This window comes from Mucor velutinosus (genome assembly GCF_035048745.1).
Source record: "Mucor velutinosus strain NIH1002 chromosome Unknown tig00001564, whole genome shotgun sequence".
NCBI classification, from domain to species: Eukaryota; Fungi; Mucoromycota; class Mucoromycetes; order Mucorales; family Mucoraceae; genus Mucor; species Mucor velutinosus.
This window is the reverse complement of record NW_027041906.1, coordinates 3,740,017-3,759,172: the sequence shown is the minus strand read 5'-3', so window position 1 is coordinate 3,759,172 and position 19,156 is coordinate 3,740,017. Positions and strand designations below refer to the sequence as shown.

Here is a 19,156-nt window from a genome sequence, read left to right as displayed (position 1 = left end):
TTTGATTTCGAAGAGGCATATTCAATTGGCGAGATCCAGTTTTACAAATTGGTAGAAATTAAGAGTTTGGTAATAGCTTGAGTTGCAGAAATCTAATCAGAAATTAACATATACCTGACTTTTGTGCGTTAAGCTATGTTATATTTGGACTAAATTAATTATATATTCATAAAGATTGATCACTGCACCGAGGTTGCGACTATGAAGTTGATGTTTCTTGTAGCATCTTGCAGAGTAAAAAGACATCAAATGCAAAGGGCGTTTAAATTACTGGGTAAGCAAACATTTGATCAGTGGCTCCATCTGAGATGCACGAGTCTTTGTTGGCTTGATCCCAATATGATGCATACTTGCACCCTTTGATCGTTCAAACGTATTTTTTCAATAGTAACTATTGTTTTCATTCAATAGTAAGTTCATAGAGAATTAAAATGCGCATCCAATGACACTACTCTTGATAAGCATAGGAAAAATTGTGTTTAAACAAGCCTGTTTTTTCATGTGGTTTGGGAGTTTTCTTTAAAGAAAATCATGTGCTAGATATGTATCAACTTACTTATATCATTATTCATTGCGTAGAACTAAAGATCAGCGCCCGTTTGAGACCTTATTTAAATCTGTAGCATCACTTCTCATGGCTCTATAATAGTACCCAATAGGTCATCCTCAGCCAAGTTGTTGAAAAACGCTCGCTCAAGGCTAACTTTTGCTGTAATGGCGCATATAAAATTCTTTTAGCACATCACTATTAGTCATACCACGCCCTAAATTTATTTTATAGACTTTAGCACCACATAGATGTTTCCGTAGTGTTATTCAGAAAAAACGTGTTTTTGCCACTGTAAACTCCAATTTGGGGGTTGAAAAAACGATTTTTACAAAAAAAAACATCCTACAAGTTCAAACGAGGTCTCATTTTGCAAAGCAAACAAAGGGGAGAAAAACTCAATTAATGGAGAAGCCAGGTTGACTTGACAGTTGATCGAGGAATAGCGCCCAAACGCTGTTCTTTTATATGCACATCGTGTGAATGAATCACTCCTGATTACACTGTATTCAATCACACCCATGATGGTCGTAATAAGTGATGTTATCCTTATTCAAATGAAATCAAATCAATAACAAGCATATTCAAATATGACAACTATGCTCTGTTGCCATAGATGCACAATACTCCAGATAAAGGGTTCTACACTTCAATAACAAACATCACATCTTAAACTGTCAAGATTACATTAAATCATACTGCTACGATGATAACTCATCCAAGCCCATCAAGGTTACTCAAATCGGCCCTTATGGCCAGTGCTCTTGCATTGATTACCACTTTAAACCAAACATCAACAACATTTGCCAGATATCGCAATAGCAGCATACTGGTATTTCCACTTTTTAGTCCTTAGTGTCCCTGATACAGCAAAATATGAGTGCATTTGAGCTGCTTTTTTTTGCGTTCAAGGGGGGTTTAGATAATCAGGATAGCACCAAACAATTGCTCTCATCTGGCAGTTACTTCCTGACATCTTTGCACAACTTTTTGGGGATCAAAAAAATATGGTCAAAATTCGACCAAAAAGCATGAGGGGTACCTCATGGTTTTCATTGAAAATTAAACGATCGCGTTTTTGACCTTGATAATGAAGACTTTTACTATGGTATATATTAATTTAGAATGTTTCTATCGATCTAACGTAACCCCTAAAATCATCTTTGTGGGACTTTGATATGGAAAATCTCGACTTTTTGGCCAGAAACCTCGTTTTATATTTTCGCAAATTACTCGATACGTTTATTCAAAACATTTATATTACTTGGTACCATTGGATGCGCCTTGAAAAGTACTTCAAGAATGTATTAGGAAGCATCGGATGAAAATTACAATTTATATAGTCGAATGTCACAAAATAGTTCAATCGAGTCGAAACTTAACAAAATTTGGCCAATCTTGAGCAGAGATAATGCTCTGAGTTAGAATTAATTTTGGCGGCTGGTGAGGCAGGCTGACAAACTCAATACCCTTTTCATTATCAAGGCAATACAGCAATAGATGTTTTTGAAGCGTATGGAAAGTAAGTGGCAAATTATATATAACGGTATAGCACTATCGTCAGCCATTCTATTTTCTTGCATTTTATATTTAATAACGCAGGTCTATCAACATACTTGTTGGATCAACTTCTTTCGTTTTTGTAGCTTTGAAAGTATCTAGGGACCATAAATTTATTAGCATTTCGACTCTTCGGTTGGTTTCCTGACCTACGCTTTGTTTTGATGGATACCAACCAACGTTCAGGTAGCTCGCGCTGCCGTGGGTCTTTGGCTAATATTGCAAGATTAATAGTAGTTTAAATGTTAAAAAAAACTCGATTGTTGATTGGTAGTATTTTGATATATAATCTCTAATTATATATGAGCCATGCCTGGCAAATCCCTGGCAACTCAGTTTTCATATTAGGGTTGTAAAAGTGTCTAGTGACTATAAATTTATTATGTTATGATGCTTATCTGTTGATGGTAGTTTGGTTTGATTGCGATAACATTTGTATTGGGTATTTTTTATGAAGGGAATCTAGTCTAGTTCACTTCACTATCGAAATCCGAGACTCAATCTGAAGACGCCTGCAGCTCAACCGGATGGCCAGGCCACGAAAAAAGGGATTCATTAAGTAGTATTCATCCGCATTGCCTTAAGTAGACGTGTGGTATAGGATGTTGCAAAGGGCAGCGGCAGAAGTAAAATTAATAGAACTGATGTAGTTCGCCAAACCCTAACCTTTCAGAACGAAAAGCCATGCGATGCTAGTTGTTTGTGGTGAACGTGAGGGCTAATTTTACTGTCACCGTTTGCTGATCTGTAGTTTTAGAAATTGGTGATAGTTCGCAAGTAAAATTCAATGTCTACTACCCTAATTACCTAAGAATTGTGCTGCACTTCAAGTTGAAGTGAAAAGTACAAGACGCTTTGTTTTCTATACATTGCTCTTCAGGCAGGTTGATTTAATTACTTTGAAAGCTTACTTGAGGAATAGAAGATGATTAAAATTGCTTATCCAACAACAGAGGTCGTGTACCCTTCATTGCCAAGGAGATCAAGCATCAATTTAGTGAGACTGGACACTGGATCCAATGTTTCGATCTAAAGATTTTCAAGGGGCTACATCACAGAGGCGCGGGAAGATCTAAAAAGAAACAGTTACTCATTGCCGCTTAAAGTTTTACTTCTAGCTCATCTGTGAATAAAACATTACTTCTTTCTTATTTTTAAACTTTTTACACAAAATGGGTAACTCACAGTCTATGGAGAAGGTGGAACACGTTGTGAAGGAGGGCATCAACATTTATAAGAAGGTCAAGAAGGAACAAGAGCAACAACAGCACCACAACAACTACAACAACAATAGTAATTACAACAATGATAATAACAACTACAGCCATCATTCAGGTGGTGGATCATCCTATCATCCTTCAGCAGACATCGACGATGATGAGGAATACTCTCAACTACGAGCTCAAGCACACCAAGAGGCTGAGAAGCGTAATGATTGCTACGCCAGAAGTCAAGAGGCATACAAGAATGGCAACGGTGCAGAAGGTACGTTTAATAAATCTCAAGGATAATCGGGCGTTGATCTGTTTACATCACATGTAGCCAAGGAATTATCAAATCAGGGCCATCATCATGACAACTTGATGAAACAGTACAACCAGAGAGCAGCAGATCACATTTTCTCAGTCAAAAATCAAGGACGCCCATCGAACGAAATTGACCTGCACGGCCTTTATGTAAAAGAGGCATCTGCAAAGGTGGAGGAAGCTGTGCAACGTTGTCAAGCTAATGGAGAAAGAAGTCTTGTTATCATTGTTGGAAAGGGCCTTCATAGTCCTAATCAGATTGCTAAATTGAAGCCTGCCATTATCGAGCTTGTCAAAAAGTACGAGGTTTCTTGTCAGCCTAATATCCCTAATCCTGGCTGTCTTTACATTGAATTCGGTAAAGGTACTGGCGATCTTTCATGGCTGGATCGCTTCACTGAACGCATGTCTAACAATGATCAATGTTTGATCATGTAAATGAAAGAGGATCTTATACATCATGTTATCTAATTAAATTATACAGCATACTATAAGGTGCGCGCTTTATTCTCTCCTGGAGGAGAGAGATTGTATTTCAAAGCACAGCGTCAAAGCTGAGAGCAGTGATTTCATTTTTTCTCGACATCTTTATATATGATTATGTTTTTTTATGGGCGATTTTTATATATAAGGGTGCAAAGGATATATATATATATATATGTGTGTGTGTGTGTTTGTGTGCAACAGATGAGATGGAAGAAAGAATCAAAAGAAAGAGATGAGGGATGTAATTGTAACCTTCCTTTTATCATTGTTTGTAGCATCATCCTCTAGACTATGAGAAATGAGTAGGAGCAGGAAGGGTGTATAGGAATACGATGATAGTTATAATAGTATAAAGAAGGAGGAGGAGTGAAAAGTATATAAATAAGTAGAGCAATAGTAAATAGCTAATATAAAAAGTGTAATATATGGTGACAAGGAGAGAACAAAGTTCTTTTACTAAACAAAAGATTATGTTTATCTGTACGATCCTTCGTTGTGTGCTGTTGTGGGTGCTGATGTCTTTTGATTGTCCTCTGGATAGCTGTGAGGTGTTTGATACACATTGGAGTTGGTTGTAACAACAGTAGCTGTGTTGGATGTAGGTGCTACAGTCTGCTGAGGCATGGTAGGAAGAGGAGCCATAACATTGGTATTCATGACGGATGATGCATGCTGTTGTTGTTGTTGATATGGGTCATATTGAGGTTCTGCGTAGTGTTGATCGTAATGGGAATCGTAATGCTGCTGTTGTTGGTATCCAGCATTAGGGTCGTAGTAGGCTTGTCCATTGTAGTAGTTGTTGGGATCTACGCCATAACCCATTTGTGGAGAGTTGTAGTAAGGATCATGTTGCTTAGCAACGGTAGCCATGGGTGGTTGAGGAGACATCATGGCATTATTGTAGCCATAGGGCTGTTGCTCTGCCATTTCCCATTGTCCATGATTGTTATTATGCTTATGAATATCGTCAGCTGCGGCAATAGCAGAAGCAGCCATGGCAGGAGAGGGACGAGTGTTGTTGAAAGGATCAGGTTGGTAAGAATTGGGATGTTCGTAAGGGTCGCCATTCTCACTGTAAAGTCTTTTGTTGCGACGGTTGTTTCGTCTCGTCTTGGAGAAGAAAGCGTAGGCAAATCCTGCGCCGATGATAGCCACAAAACCACACACAGATCCAACAATAACGCCTACGTTACTACCACCAGGCGATTCGTCACTTGTAGGAGTTTCAGAGGCAGATGCAGATGGAGTAGTGGATGACATGGAAGTACTGGCAACTGAAGAAATTTCAGAGCTGGTGGATGAAGGTGCTACAGATGATGAAGTTGGAGAAGCTGACGATGTTACTGGAGGTTTGGATGAGGAGGATGGCTTGATGGAAGAGGATGAAGGTACAACTGAACTGGAAGATGGCAAAAGAGCTGAGCTAGAGGAAGCAGGAGCTGAGGAAGTTGCTGATGGTGATGGTTCCTTTGTAGATGATGCTCCGGGAGCAGCAGAGGTAGATGTACATGTATTGAATACTTCACAGAGGAATTGGGCTTTGATCTCTTGCACAAAAAGCAGGGCGACAAGTAAAATGATCAAATGAATCGACTTCAATTGCATTTTTTCTGATTGGAATGAGAAAGAGAGACAAACAAAATGAAAAGAGAGAGAAAAGAGAGATGGATAATGATACTAAGGAAAAGACTAGAAAATAGGTTACAAATGTAACATTGGAGTTAGCTGAAAGGAGAGGGGGATCAGTAAAAGGGGACTGGGGAGGTTCATTTAAGATGATGCACATAATTGGCCGTGTGTTTCGTTTGTTTCTGCCTTGTCATTTCACAAGAGAGATTAGTTTGGAAGTTCACTTATTTATAATGTTTCGTAGTACAAATCTATGGTTAAAATATATGGATTACCATGTGAATCTGCAGCATGGTCAATGTATAGTGCATATACGGCGATATTGTAGGACATGCCAGAGACTCAATGTGTATGGATCGTAACCAATGTGCTTGAGACAAGGGATGATCTGATTGTTTAAGCAAACAAAGTTTTACTATATGTTGACGGTACATGTAGAAAGAAATGTAGTGTGCATATGCAAGCAAAAAAAAATCAAATCAAGTATGATCACACGTGTGCTTTATTAGAATCCTTTTCTTACTTTAGCAGTAATATTGCTCTGTCGATACTCCAAATTCCTCAATTCAAACTGATCAATCATCACAGCAACTTGGCTATCCACCGACACTTCAATTGAACCTCCTAGGGCCTTCTTGATGGCTTCAAATCCTAGTTTCTTGGTCATGACGGGTATCTTTTCTGACTCTACAACAATGCCTTGGCAATCTTCTACATCGCACTTGGGCGGTGGCAGCACCATAGGCCCTTTCCATCCCTCTCCCTTGTCCTCAAAATCAGCCACCATTCTACCAATTTCGTAAATCTCGTAGGTTGCAGATGCGTTGATCTTGTTGATAGTCATCTCTATGCCTGGAAACGGATTTCGCATGCTCATGACGACGGTGGATGACAGAATGTTCATTTGACAATCTGCTAACAGTGGCTCCTTGTCGAATGGAGGTGGCTGCACGTCAAATGATAGGCTTCGTAAAAAGTTTTCTAGGAATTTTGACCTGGTTGGATTAGGGTGGTTTCCTGAAATAGTGAGAGTGACATTACTAGCAGCAGTTATGCCTATAAAGCAAAAAAAAAAAAAAAAAAAAAAAAAAAAAAAAAAAAAAAAAGTTTAAATTAGCTTTCCGGTGTAACCTGTGGCGAAAACATATATGATTACCATTTGAAATGAATTGCCCTATGAAATCAATGACATGCCTATTATCGCCGAGCAGCCATGCGCTTACGGTTAGCTCGTTAAATACACCGGGTGCTAGGGCGAGTTCTGGTATGGTTGTGTTACCAATCACATGGTCGTTAAAGAGTAGTAGCATATTCAGTTCACCCAAGTTGATGTGGACATCAGCAGGGCTGTAGATGCGAATCACCGTGCTCGCATGCAGCGCATCTGGGTGGCCTTGCACAATTGTCATATCCGTTACTTGAGGCGGTGGATGTTGCATGCCCTGCAGTCCTTGTGTCTCAATTTCGCCGTTGAACTCGAGATCACGGATATTCAAATGTCCAAAGGCGCTATCTACTGCTGCGTTTGAGGTACCATGAATATACACCTTTCCCTTTTTCTCATGAAATACTCTATTCAAAAATTCCTCGAAATCCTTTTGTCCTCCTGGCAACACTTTGAATGGAGCGCGATACAGTCTTGATGTCACCTTCATGGTGCCCAATGGCAGATCAATGCCGTTTCCTTCTTCCGTGCTTGCGGGGCAGGGTCGATTAGGTTTGACAAGCGCAAAAGGGTCTGTGGAATCCACGTTCAGGTACAGATACACGGTGGGATCGATTTCTGTCACATCCATATGAAATTGCATCTCTTGTGGCTTCTTGAGCAGTGCGATTGCGTCCCCTGAAATCAACGGATTGCCTGTGCTTGAAAAGTCGATTTTAATGTGTGACAATTCGAGGGATTGTATCAGATCAGTCTCGGTGGCACCAGGAAACGGAACACTCAAAACGACAGATTCTAATGCCTTGCGCAACCAGCGTGGCGTTGTGCTGACATGTTTCTTGTGTGGTTGATCGTCAGGACCAAATGAGCTACCTCGCACATGCACCCAGCTGGTATTGCCGTGAAGATAGCCAGTCAAAAAAGACTCCATTAATGCTTGCGATTTCTCGTCTTTGGAAATAGGCAGTGTGCGGCCTGTGACATTAAAGTAATTCATGCGGTGGCCTTGGAGATCGGCGTCCACTGCTTGCACAACCGCCATTTGCGCGTCCTCGTCCTCCGGTGAAGCAGCAGGCAAGAAGATGCCAAAATCCATATCGCCTAATGACAGACTCAGTACGCTGGATGGATTGTAGATGCCTACTGTGCCAATCACAGATACACCACCTAAAGGATGAGGACCAGGAAACACCAGCGACTGCAAATCCGTTTTTTTCAACCCGTCCATGCCCTCTAATTCAATCGTCTTGTCCAGATCCACATTGGAGTCCCAGGGCAGCCAACCTAATGTTACGGACAATGGACCAGCAACACGCCACATGATGGTTTTAGCAACCACTGCGTCTTTACAGAAATCCATCAATGCATCTGTGTCATCAATCATGAATCGGGTGATAAAGTCGAAATTCGTCACTGAGGAGACACTGTTGAGATCCAACGCTGGCAGATCAATGGTGCCCATCGACATGGAGGACAGGGCTAAAAACTGCTGGGGCTGATAGTGTACTTGTAGGGCGCTTTGTTGGATGCCAATGGTGCCAAACAGGGCATTGAACTTTTTCTGCAGATTGAATAGGTCTGGCTTCAGTTCGATTTTACCGATAACATGCATGGTAATGATATTGTCCTCTGTCACATTGAGAATAGATGCCTTTTGGAAGCTGAACCCGACCCCGTCTTTGACTGAACGTTCTGCAAATGTTGGAGCAAACCACAGTAAGCAGAACAAAATAATGACACTGCAAGCAGTGATGGAGATGGCGATATATGTACAAGTCTTTTGTGATTGGCGAAGGCGTATGGAGGATGCTGGTGTATTGGGGTTGTGCTGAGAAGCAGAGGGTGATGTTGTAGCGGGTATGATGGCACCATAGTCTGAAGAAGCGGATGGTGTGAGCAGCGGTTTCTGTTGTTGCTGTTCGCTATCAGCGTAAAACGGCTCTTCTTGATTGGTAGGCGAATACTTTTCCTTTCCTTTTCTATTGTTCAACAGTTGATTCGAAGAAGACGAACCTTCGCCTATTGAGTTATACGACATGATGGCTGTTCGAGATAGAAAGAGAGACAAGGAGAAAAAAGAAGAAACATGATCGAAAAAGCAGACAATCCCATTTTACACACACACACATTGGGTGTGTCCTTCTGATCTCTTTGAAACCCAGCGTCGAATCCTCCCATCATGATGAATCCATGTTCCTCCTCGAATGCCATGATGAATGGCCACTTTATACAGAGAAAACACTATTTCTATGTGGTGTTTATTGCTACTGAAAAACTTGATTTTGCAAATGTAGCATTCGAGGAAGAATGGGTGCTCCAGATGGCATTTCCCGCTACTTACCAGCATTAATGCAAATGTACCAATGGCATGGCACCGTGCTACGGCATTATGTAATACAGCAGCCGTTATGTGGTAGTAACCGTTTTCGTAGCCTTTCTATGCCATCCGCAAACGATGCTACGAGCTTGGTCACTCTTATGATGCTTTCAATGGATCTTTAAAGACGAAACAGTGCAAAATCTCGATCATTCCAGGTTGCGTTGGCTCATCATTTGACCCTATCACAAGTGGCTAAAAGATTGGTATATTTATGAGAAATATAGGGGAGAGGGCAGTGCGTTGTCATCTAGCAACAGACTCGGCATATGTGATGCAATTACCTTTTGAATGTATTACATGGCATTGCAGTTAATCCGGAATACATCTTGTATAAATGGGGGCTTTTATTATAAATTAGCAAACTATGTACAGTTAATAATACTTCTAAGTGTATATAATGATTATAATTAAGTGCGTTATGCTACAGAATTAGGCAACTCTTCAAGAGGGGGGTAATTCGCTGAGCTGCTGCTGTTGTCTTGCGCGATGTATCGCTTCGATTTGTCGTCTTCTGCTTGGCACTTGGTTTCTAGGCTGCTTCCAGGACCTTGTTCAGGTTGGGCATAGCTAGAACGGCCATTGTGCAAGACAAGCTCTTGCTCGCGCACAATATCGTTATCGTAAGGAAAGTATTGATGCAAAAAATGCATAGCAGACATACGAGGCAGGAAACAAGCAACAATGGTCAGAATGAGCACCATCCAGTAGCAGCCCGTACCAAACAAGACATCCTGGCCAGCAAAGATAAAGGTGTTGAATTGGGCATAAATGCAAACAAAAGCATAGTACACCAGGATCGATATCCAAATGATGAACAGTTGGATCCACGTGAAGCTGTATAGGGAAGTCATGACAAAGAAGTTGGCTACAATCACAGCGATACTAGACACAATGGTGCCCAGCTCATACATGCCGTTCTGATCTCTGCCTTGAGGGTCGGGCGGGCCACCGAGCAAAAGCATGTAGGGGAAAAAGAAGCACACAGACGACTGGAATATGGCATCGACAACTGTCAAGTAGAATCGCCATGGTTTAAACTTGTCGTTGCGAAGACCCATACGGTACATTTCAGGATACAGATCAGAGACCTTGGCATTGACATCTTGATCCCAGATGCCCAAGAAGATGATAGGCAACGAGGTAAAGATAAGATTGTAGAGAGCCACGAGAGCGTACTCAAACATCATGGATCCATTGAATCTAGCACAAGTCTATGTTAGCTATCCTGCACTACGCCTAAAAGCAAAGCACAACTTACTGGCAAAAGATCTGATACCAAAACAAGACAAATGTCCATACAATATTCTTGAAAAAGAAGCCCATAATCATTTCTGCTGTACGCAAGTAGGACCAGCGGCCATGCACCAGTAGCAGCTTTTCCAGGAAACGAAACTGAGCAATCGCATAGTCAGAGGCCATGACAGCCTGTCTGCCTTCCACGCCAGAAATACCGATGCCCACATTGGCTTCTTGGATCATGGAGACATCATTGGCACCATCGCCAATAGCCAGTGTCATGACCTTGAGACCCTTTTTAACGAGATGGACAACCTGCGCCTTTTGTTTGGGACTGACGCGACAACAAATCACACTTGCACAGCGCATACCGAGATCCAATACTAGGTCCTTTGTTTTGGGCTCCAATGCATATTTGAGTGTCGTACCATCAATAACCAGAGCGCATCTCTTTTCGCCTACTAAGGAGTCCGTATGCTTAATGGCTTTCTCTAGCTCAACCAGCGTTTCATCACGATCATCTGCCTTGACAATCACCAATTCCATATCCAATGTGATCAGATTACACGAGAAGCCAATGTTAATGGCTGTTTCAGTCTTGTCTCCAGTAAGCACCCACAATTTGATACCGGATTGAGCCAGCTTGGCAATCGTTTCAGGAACGCCGTCTTGCAGACGATCCTCAATTGCAGTGCCACCCATCAGCAGCATGTTACTCTCAATCTCCTCAGACACCTCCTCAATCTTTTCGTCACGGTTGTAAATGGCAGCACTGGCTTCTTGAAATCGTCGGTTCCACGTTTTGTATTCTTTGGGTGAAATGAATCTATAAGCCAAACACAGTGTACGCAGACCTTCATTAGCGAAATCCTCCAAATGCTCTGAGGTGGTGGCCTGCAAATCCATCTGCTGCTTTTCCAACTCATGCTGGTCGCCGAAATCGCTGCAAAGACGCTCATAAATGACAGAATCAGCACCCTTACACAGCAGCACAATTCTATCACTATCATGGGGCCTGATAATCACACTCATGCGCTTTCTGGTAGAGTTAAATTCGAGCACGTTGAGCAATTCGTACTTTTTCTTCTCGCCCATGATTTCTGCAGTCAACGTGTTGGATTCCCGGCCTAAAAAGACAAAGCCCAGGTCTCGAGCTGAAGCGACCAGTGCAGCTTCGTCCGGTGATTGCGCTTTGTACTCGATGATGTGTCTATTTTGTTTGTCAGGTCGCTCTGCAATGGCTGTATGACATAGTGCTAATGTGGTGAAAAAGTGAATCATGGCTGTAGAGTGCGCATTTTGCTGTCCTAGATCCACAAAAAAGTTGGGATCAATGAATGTCGGCTTGGGCCCCAGATACTTGTTTTCAAAGAGATCGTCTTGTTTCTGGTACATTTGTCTGCGTGCTTCGTCCATGTCAGAGAGGTTGGCAGCATCCAGATCCTTTTCAGAGTAAATGGAGCCACGACGAATCTCAGCGCCTATTGATGTTTCTGTCTTGCCAACGCCGTAAGAGACGCCATTGACTGTGCCCTTTCTTGCTTCCATGACATTTTGCGTCAGTGTGCCCGTCTTGTCCGAGAAAATGTATTCGATTTGGCCGAGATCGTCAGAAATGTTCCATGTCTTGGGGATACAGGGTGTGTCTGTTGGTGCGTAGTACATGTCGATGTCTGCATAAATAAAATAAGCCTGTGTGCGGAGGCCGTCAGTAGTTGCTCCGTGCAGTTGCTATCAAGATACTTACTGCCAGCGTCTTGACGATTTCCACGGAAATGTACAAAGAAATGGGCACAATATTCTGGTACAAGATCAATGTGACCCAAAACGTGATGAAACCAAGATACGATCCACTTGAGCCCTCAATTCCAAAGTCGAAAAAGCGAGCAGATCCAGGAGCACTGAAAAACGCACTCGCCAGAGCAGATGATACGATACACAAGATGGCCAAAACAACGAAATTGGCGATAACCTACAGACGACATTTTGTGTAACTGTTAGTTGCATGAATGATGCTCGTTTTGAATGCACTTACAAAGGGATTGGTTGCCTTGGCCATTTTGCTACGCTTGGATGGTGTTTTACCAGAATTCAGCATGATTTTGGTATCATCGCCCGTAAACACAATGATGCCGATAGCCCATCTCGTATTTCTCAGCACACAGCCACGCAAAAGCAGATTGTTGTATGTCACTGCTTCTGTCTTTTGATGCGACACGGACTCTTCCTCTTGATCCTCCACAGGCTGTTCAATGTTCCAACGCATGACACCGTTATAAGAGTACAGATTGGCGTGAGGCGGCTCACTTTCGAAATAGAAAAAGGCTCTCTCACAATCATGCACTGACCTCAGCTCGCTGGTTGCTTTGAGGCCCTCCCTCACCTTCAAGTTGGTTTCACCGTCCAAATTTTGAGTTTCCACATAACACAAGTTGTCCTTTTCAGATGTCGATAAAATAACGATATCAGCTGGTACGTTTTCATCGTTTCTGATCATGACATAATCTCCCACTTGCAGATCCTGCCACTGCACCTCTTGCCACCACACTTTACAGTTGTCGACCGGTGGATCCCCTGCTGGAAGGTCGGAGCATTTCAAAGCGCCTGGGTGGACAGAAGAGGATTTGCGTCGGATGCTGGGTGTAGGTGCTCTGTGTAGCACTGAGTGCGGGATAGTGCCTGGTCGATAGAACTTTTTGCGTGCTGCAGACGCAAACATGTTGTTGAAGGCGGATCCAATGGTGTCGGATCGTTGTCTTACTTTGCCCAAAAAATTTTTCTGCTGAGGAAGAGCTAGGAAATCTGGAGAAGCTTCTTGCTGCTGCTGCTGCTGCTGCTGATCATCGTTCAATGAGGCGCTCTCGGACGAGGCGTTTTCGTCCACTTCATTCAAGGGCGATTTATCATCATCAAAGTTGAGCTCCACCTTGGATACAGGTACATCTTTTGCGGTGGAGAGTCGATAGGCATGAGTGTATTTGTTGTCCACTCCCGCCAGCATGCAAAAAAATCCTAAAACGACATGCAGGGCATGGAATCTGCTCTTCTTCTCCTCGGGTATGTTGACGTTTTTCCAATGGCTCAATGTCAGCGTCTTTGCTCTGTTGACCTTCTGATCAGACTGATTTCGCTTTGCATCCTCGATGCCGTCCTTGATGGCTGTGATGATTAAAATGACGATGAGTGGAATCGCGGATACACCAGGTTCTGTCACACCAAATAAGGGAATACATTGCAAAATGACAAGGAATAAAAAATACAGATTGGCGATATTTCGAAACTGTTCAAACAGATTTTTTGGTATAAATGACAGTGGTGTGTATTTGGCTGTTCGGATTCGGTTAGGCACATAGGAATGATCAATCAAGTTGCCATTGTCGTCGTATTCAGAGGATGGCGGCGGCATGTTGACGTAGATCTTTCGTCGCTTTTGCATGTAGGACGAGGTGGATTCCGTCCTTTTGATTTCGTTTTCGATCGTTTCATCTTGCAGCTGTTGCTTGGCCTTTTTTGAGAACAATGCCTTGAACCGTAGCTGTTTATTCATGCTGAAAGAGTGTGTATGTGATGTCAGTATTAGACAAAGTGTGTGGAAAATTTGCCTTCCAAGCGGTTGTGGATTGAAAGAATTCGAATATTATAAAACAAGAGAAGAAAAAGAAAAAAAAAAAATCGGATAATGAATAAGCAACCTGCTTATAAAGGATGATCTAAAGAAAAACATTTGATAGACATGAGGTAGGACGGATAAACTTAACCCGGTAATACATTTGAAAGGTAGTGAAAACAGACGACAATGCTGCAGTGATTGGTGGTCCCGTTGATGTATTGTTTCATCTTGGATTATCGATAAAAGAACATCGCCTCTTTTAGATGGGGGGAGTGATGCGTAGGGAATATGCGCTCTACTCTAAGCAGCCAAATGAATGCTCGGAGACAATCATCTTAAATATTTAAGCGCACGAGCCATTTTCTTGATGAATGTTCTACCAATATCTCATACACAGCCAATTTGTCATGTTCGGAACACAAAAATACTCATTTGACATGTGTTCTGTTATATGACTTTCGGTCAAGCATCTATTATTACTATCATGAGTATTTCAGCTGTTACTATTTCACTTTAACCAGTACCTATCCTTGCATGTGCAGCTGGCATTCCTAAAGAATTGGCAGCAAAAGCAGATGCTATGTCGGACGATCCAGGTGTCATTCAAAAGTTCGTTCTGGGCTATAAAGAATTCTGCCTCTATAATGAATTCAAGCTACTTGATTGCACGACAGACGTGAGGGATTTAAGCGTAAATCTTGAGAAAAAAAAAAAACTGTTTATTACAGGATGCAATGAATGATACCTATTTGTGTACACATGCGTAATCAAAATTGCTGTTATGCTTGATTGAAATGGCCAATGCTAATTAAGATGATGAGAGCTGTTGGTTATGCTTTCAGTCGTCAGCAACAACAACTTCGCCATGTGTGTAATGACAATCAGTGCCTGCTCATTGTTGTTGATGTAGACAACATGGCTTGCTGAATACGGGCGGCGATGTAGTCGTGTCAATGGCTGTTAACCAGAGAAAGAGTTGCTATAAACTTGTAATGGTGTATAGTTTGAAGGAGTATATCAGAATGCAATGAGTGCTTTAAGATATGCTGTTTCTTATTAGCTATTAGATATCATACAAATCTTGAAAAACCAGAGAACCGTGTTGTTTATCTCATTTACAATGTAGCCAGATCAAATCACTGAATTATATTAGAGTTTGAGGTAATCATCGCTGATGATGAGTATCAACTCTACAAGAAATCAGTTGTCCTACTACTTAAGGCCGCCTCTCATACATTCACTCAAAAATCAAAGCAGCTACATTCAACATTCTATGCAATTTTCAATGACAGTGAATGGGCGGGAGGTAGTGGCTTATGGGTCTATTACACTTGACTTCATTTAAAAGCGCGGATATCTGTGTTTGGGATCTCTCTTTCAGTTTTTATATCAATAAAATGGTTATGCTTGATTCCAAAATTACCTTATTACAAGAAATATCAGACGCAGCAAAGAAATTAGAAAACATTTTAGTCACTCAGTTTGACAAGAAGCTCGAAGTATGGTTATTGGCATACAAAATACAACGATAAACACGATGGCTGATATAAAAGCGTATGATAGGGGACTTTGGAGGCAGATAGCCAAGCTACCATCGATTATGACAAGATTGGCATCAACTTTGCTAAACTCAAAGATCGCCAAGTAGGCTCTTTTACTGCAACCCTTGAAAGTAAGCAAGCTACTGCTGAAGCCAAAGACTACATGAACGAGAAGCAAGTGGATCTTCACGATGTCATGTACGAGAAGCGTCATATTTTAGAGGAAATTGTGCAATGTAGAAAGTTTAGGTAAAAATAAACATATGTAGCCGTGTGTAGGGTTTTAACCAAAGGAAATGCGACCTGTAGATCAGTATATCAAGATGTTGAACTCATACCATTAGACGAATTCATGGCCAAAGCAGGACCTGAGTATCTCGAGAACTCAGACAACCCACATCAACTGTTTATCAATCGATTAAAATACGAGCTTGTTGTCAGAGCTGCGTAAGTAATAAATGGTGTGATTGCAATGCTTTTTCACTGACTATAGGCTCTGTTGGTTATAGATTGAAGGAACAGCAAGAAGAACTCCAATTAAAACGAACTCAACTGATCAAGGAGAACAGAAAAGCACAAAAGAAGGTGGATCAATACGACAAGTTACTGGATGACTTTGTGCAGGTAAGAATATCACTTACAGCTCTTATTCAACGAGGCTAAATCGACATGTTGATATAGTCTGCAGTACCTTTGGAGGAAGCATTGGAAGCAGAACGCAAGGCACATAATGCACCTACAGATGAAATGATCGCAGATCAACCAAAAGAAACAGATGAGGCAATAACAAACACAGTCGAAATAATGGATACTTCTTTATAATGTAAATAAAAATTTATTGATATAATCCAGTTTGTTCATTCAATGTCGTGAAAATGCAATCTAAATTGGTAAAAGTCAGACAGAGAGACAGGTTTGGGTTGGATAGGAAAAAAGAAATCGAGAAAACCAAAGCAGACAGATACAAAGAGGATTTGATTGATTGAGAAAAAGGAGAAAAGAAGCATTTGTAATCTTGATTCATGATATCAGAAAGGCCAACCCAATGTTAAAACTTGCCGGAAGTTGATGTAGCAGAAACCTTCCTAACGAGTGTGTCTACGTTTCTGGATGCATTCGCCTCGCTCGGCGAGAACCAACCTGCGCAGCGGCAGCTCGCGCTGCCAACAATTGCCCTTGCGTATCTCATCAAAATAATACTACTTTCATCTTGACCCTCCACTTACACATGAAAACCCTTCATATTATCTATGAATCCGATGCTTATGTGATGTTCTACATCCATATACACGTAGCTACTTTATATACGGACAAGTATCATACAGGTATTACCCGTTTTTAGTCAAGAGTGTGCCTAATACAGCAAAATATGAGTGCATTTGAGCTGCTTTTTCTTACGTTCAAGGGGGGGTTTAGATGGTCAGAATAGCACCAAACAATTGCTCTCATCTGGCAGTTACTTCCTGACATCTTTGCTCAACTTTTTGGGGATCAAAAAAATATGGTCAAAAATCGACCAAAAAGTATGAGGGGTACCTCATGGTTTTCATTGAAAATTCATGGCTTTCTCCGCTAAAGATCACAAAATAGCAGAAAAAGGTGGGATTTCCAGTAATGGAGGTTCCACGCTGGATTCTAGCCATAATCCAGGCAACAACATTTTTACCTATGCATCACTTTTTCAAGATATCAAGAGTCAGAAGCGAACAACCTTCAACATTGCTCCAGCTATCGACAACAACGCCTCCACAACTGGAAGACCTTTGGACTACAACTCAACATTCGTAGAAGCTAAAGATGACTACTCTCTCGTCATTGATTGTTCTCAATTTGCTGGGATGGTATTCAGAGAGAAGCCCTTGCTCACTTGTCTTCGAGATCACTATTCCAAAGGATTGGGAATTAGAACACGTATGGTTGGTAAGAACCATAAGGTCATTGAAATCAGCTTTCCAAGCCAGGAAGATTGCGAGGAGGCTCTGAACAAGGAACTCGTCTTACAAGGGAAGATAATTAAGGTGAACAAGACTTTGGACAAAAATGCCAACGTCCTCAGAGTAGGTGTCTCTGAGCTTCCTTACAAAACTGAAGAAGTTTTGAAGCCTTTGATGGTGGAGACCTTCCAAAAATATGGGGACATTCTCAATCTTGGTCTTAGCTATACCAAAGATGGTAATTGGTTTACTGGTCGCGGTTTTGTCACTCTAAATAGGGACAAATTAAAAAGTTACGCAGCTGAACTTACCCCTCAGATCCAGTTTGGGAATTTCAAGGAGAAGCTACATTTGGTTTGGAGTAACATGAACCCAATTTGTCAAGACTGTCACACTGATGATCATATCAAAGCTGATTGTCCTCGAACAAAGAGGAAAGCATGTTTCCGATGCGGAAGCTTGGAACATCTCATCGCCGGGTGCCCATTAGCCTCATGGAATAGAGTGAAGAAAACTAATGATCACAACAAACAAGGTCAACATCGCCAGCAAGAAAATGTTGCCCAACCTAAACCTATAGGTAGAAAGGTTGACCTTTTAGATCTAATGAATGTGGACCCTCCTAAGTACCTCAACCACAAGAAGGGGAAAAGGAAGGCTACATCCCTTTCGTCGAAATCCACAAGCGATGATGAGGCACTTTCCAAGGGGGAAGTATCTTCAGCTGACGAGCCAGAGTCTGATTCCGACGCTGAAAATGTCCAAGAACATTCAACCAACTTGAACGACAGCAAGGATATGCAAATGGAAGAGGAAGGTGACTCCCATGATGGTGAATCTCAGGGTGATGAATCTCAGGTTGCTGAATCCGAGGGTCGGGAATCTCAGGCAGGTAGCCTCTCACAAGAGGATGCTCCCAAGGGACATCTCGAGGAGGAGGAGGACAATAATTCCTTTGGTGATGAGGAGTATGTCAAGTCTACTAGCGAGGAAGATAGCGATGGGGAATCTCCTAAGGTTGTTCAGGACAATGTAAGTAGATATAACTTGCGACACTCTGGGCACAAGAACAGTGTAGATGAACCTACTGAGGAACATCCCAAGCGATCTATCGATGAACTGGCTTCTACCCCTCCAGTAGAGGACAGCGAAGGTCCTAGCAAAAAGCAGATTAAACAGCAAGAGACTAACACCAGAGACGAAATGGTCTTGGATGGATCATCAACCACAAACACATTATAATTAATTAATGAGTAACACCAACCAAACTAGAAACATTAACATTAGGATAGGTTCCCTCAATTGCAGGAACCTCAACAAACAATATAACACCAATACAACAAATAGGTTCATCACCTACCTTAAGCAACAAAAGTTAAATATATTACTATGCCAGGAAACAAATATTCCTCACCATTCCTTTGAAAACATTACAACAAATTTTAAATATCAATTCCAGTACCACCAAGCAATTTGGACTGGACAATGTGGAGTCATCAACTTCAATCCATCACTGAATCTACAACAAATCAAAATACTAGA

The 19,156-nt window shown here is 41.7% G+C and overlaps 6 protein-coding genes across 6 annotated transcripts; 3 read left to right on the top strand and 3 right to left on the bottom strand.

The window, feature by feature from the left end:
* Nucleotides 1-3,279: 3,279 nt before the first annotated feature.
* RPS8A_2 (ribosomal protein S8A) lies at nucleotides 3,280-4,071 on the top strand (the record flags this gene model as incomplete). Its single annotated transcript, XM_064830719.1, has 2 exons — nucleotides 3,280-3,592; nucleotides 3,650-4,071. 2 exons carry the CDS (start codon nucleotides 3,280-3,282, stop codon nucleotides 4,069-4,071), a joined length of 735 nt encoding a protein of 244 aa, XP_064683221.1.
* A 522-nt stretch (nucleotides 4,072-4,593) lies between these two features.
* TGL1_1 (cholesterol esterase) lies at nucleotides 4,594-5,724 on the bottom strand (the record flags this gene model as incomplete). The annotated part of the gene is made up of 1 exon (XM_064830718.1): nucleotides 4,594-5,724. One exon carries the CDS (start codon nucleotides 5,722-5,724, stop codon nucleotides 4,594-4,596), a length of 1,131 nt encoding a protein of 376 aa, XP_064683220.1.
* Nucleotides 5,725-6,253: 529 nt separating this feature from the next.
* YET3_2 (Endoplasmic reticulum transmembrane protein 3) lies at nucleotides 6,254-8,951 on the bottom strand (the record flags this gene model as incomplete). The annotated part of the gene is made up of 2 exons (XM_064830717.1): nucleotides 6,254-6,804; nucleotides 6,905-8,951. The coding sequence occupies 2 exons, from the start codon at nucleotides 8,949-8,951 to the stop codon at nucleotides 6,254-6,256; spliced, it is 2,598 nt and encodes an 865-aa protein (XP_064683219.1).
* A 758-nt stretch (nucleotides 8,952-9,709) lies between these two features.
* On the bottom strand, nucleotides 9,710-14,076 carry ATC70_011526 (uncharacterized protein; the record flags this gene model as incomplete). Its single annotated transcript, XM_064830716.1, has 4 exons — nucleotides 9,710-10,493; nucleotides 10,552-12,221; nucleotides 12,277-12,501; nucleotides 12,565-14,076. 4 exons carry the CDS (start codon nucleotides 14,074-14,076, stop codon nucleotides 9,710-9,712), a joined length of 4,191 nt encoding a protein of 1,396 aa, XP_064683218.1.
* Nucleotides 14,077-15,536: 1,460 nt separating this feature from the next.
* Nucleotides 15,537-16,502, top strand: ATC70_011525 (uncharacterized protein; the record flags this gene model as incomplete). Its single annotated transcript, XM_064830715.1, has 5 exons — nucleotides 15,537-15,638; nucleotides 15,703-15,929; nucleotides 15,990-16,127; nucleotides 16,190-16,304; nucleotides 16,362-16,502. 5 exons carry the CDS (start codon nucleotides 15,537-15,539, stop codon nucleotides 16,500-16,502), a joined length of 723 nt encoding a protein of 240 aa, XP_064683217.1.
* Nucleotides 16,503-17,239: 737 nt separating this feature from the next.
* On the top strand, nucleotides 17,240-18,856 carry ATC70_011524 (uncharacterized protein; the record flags this gene model as incomplete). The annotated part of the gene is made up of 1 exon (XM_064830714.1): nucleotides 17,240-18,856. One exon carries the CDS (start codon nucleotides 17,240-17,242, stop codon nucleotides 18,854-18,856), a length of 1,617 nt encoding a protein of 538 aa, XP_064683216.1.
* Between the last annotated feature and the right edge of the window lie 300 nt (nucleotides 18,857-19,156).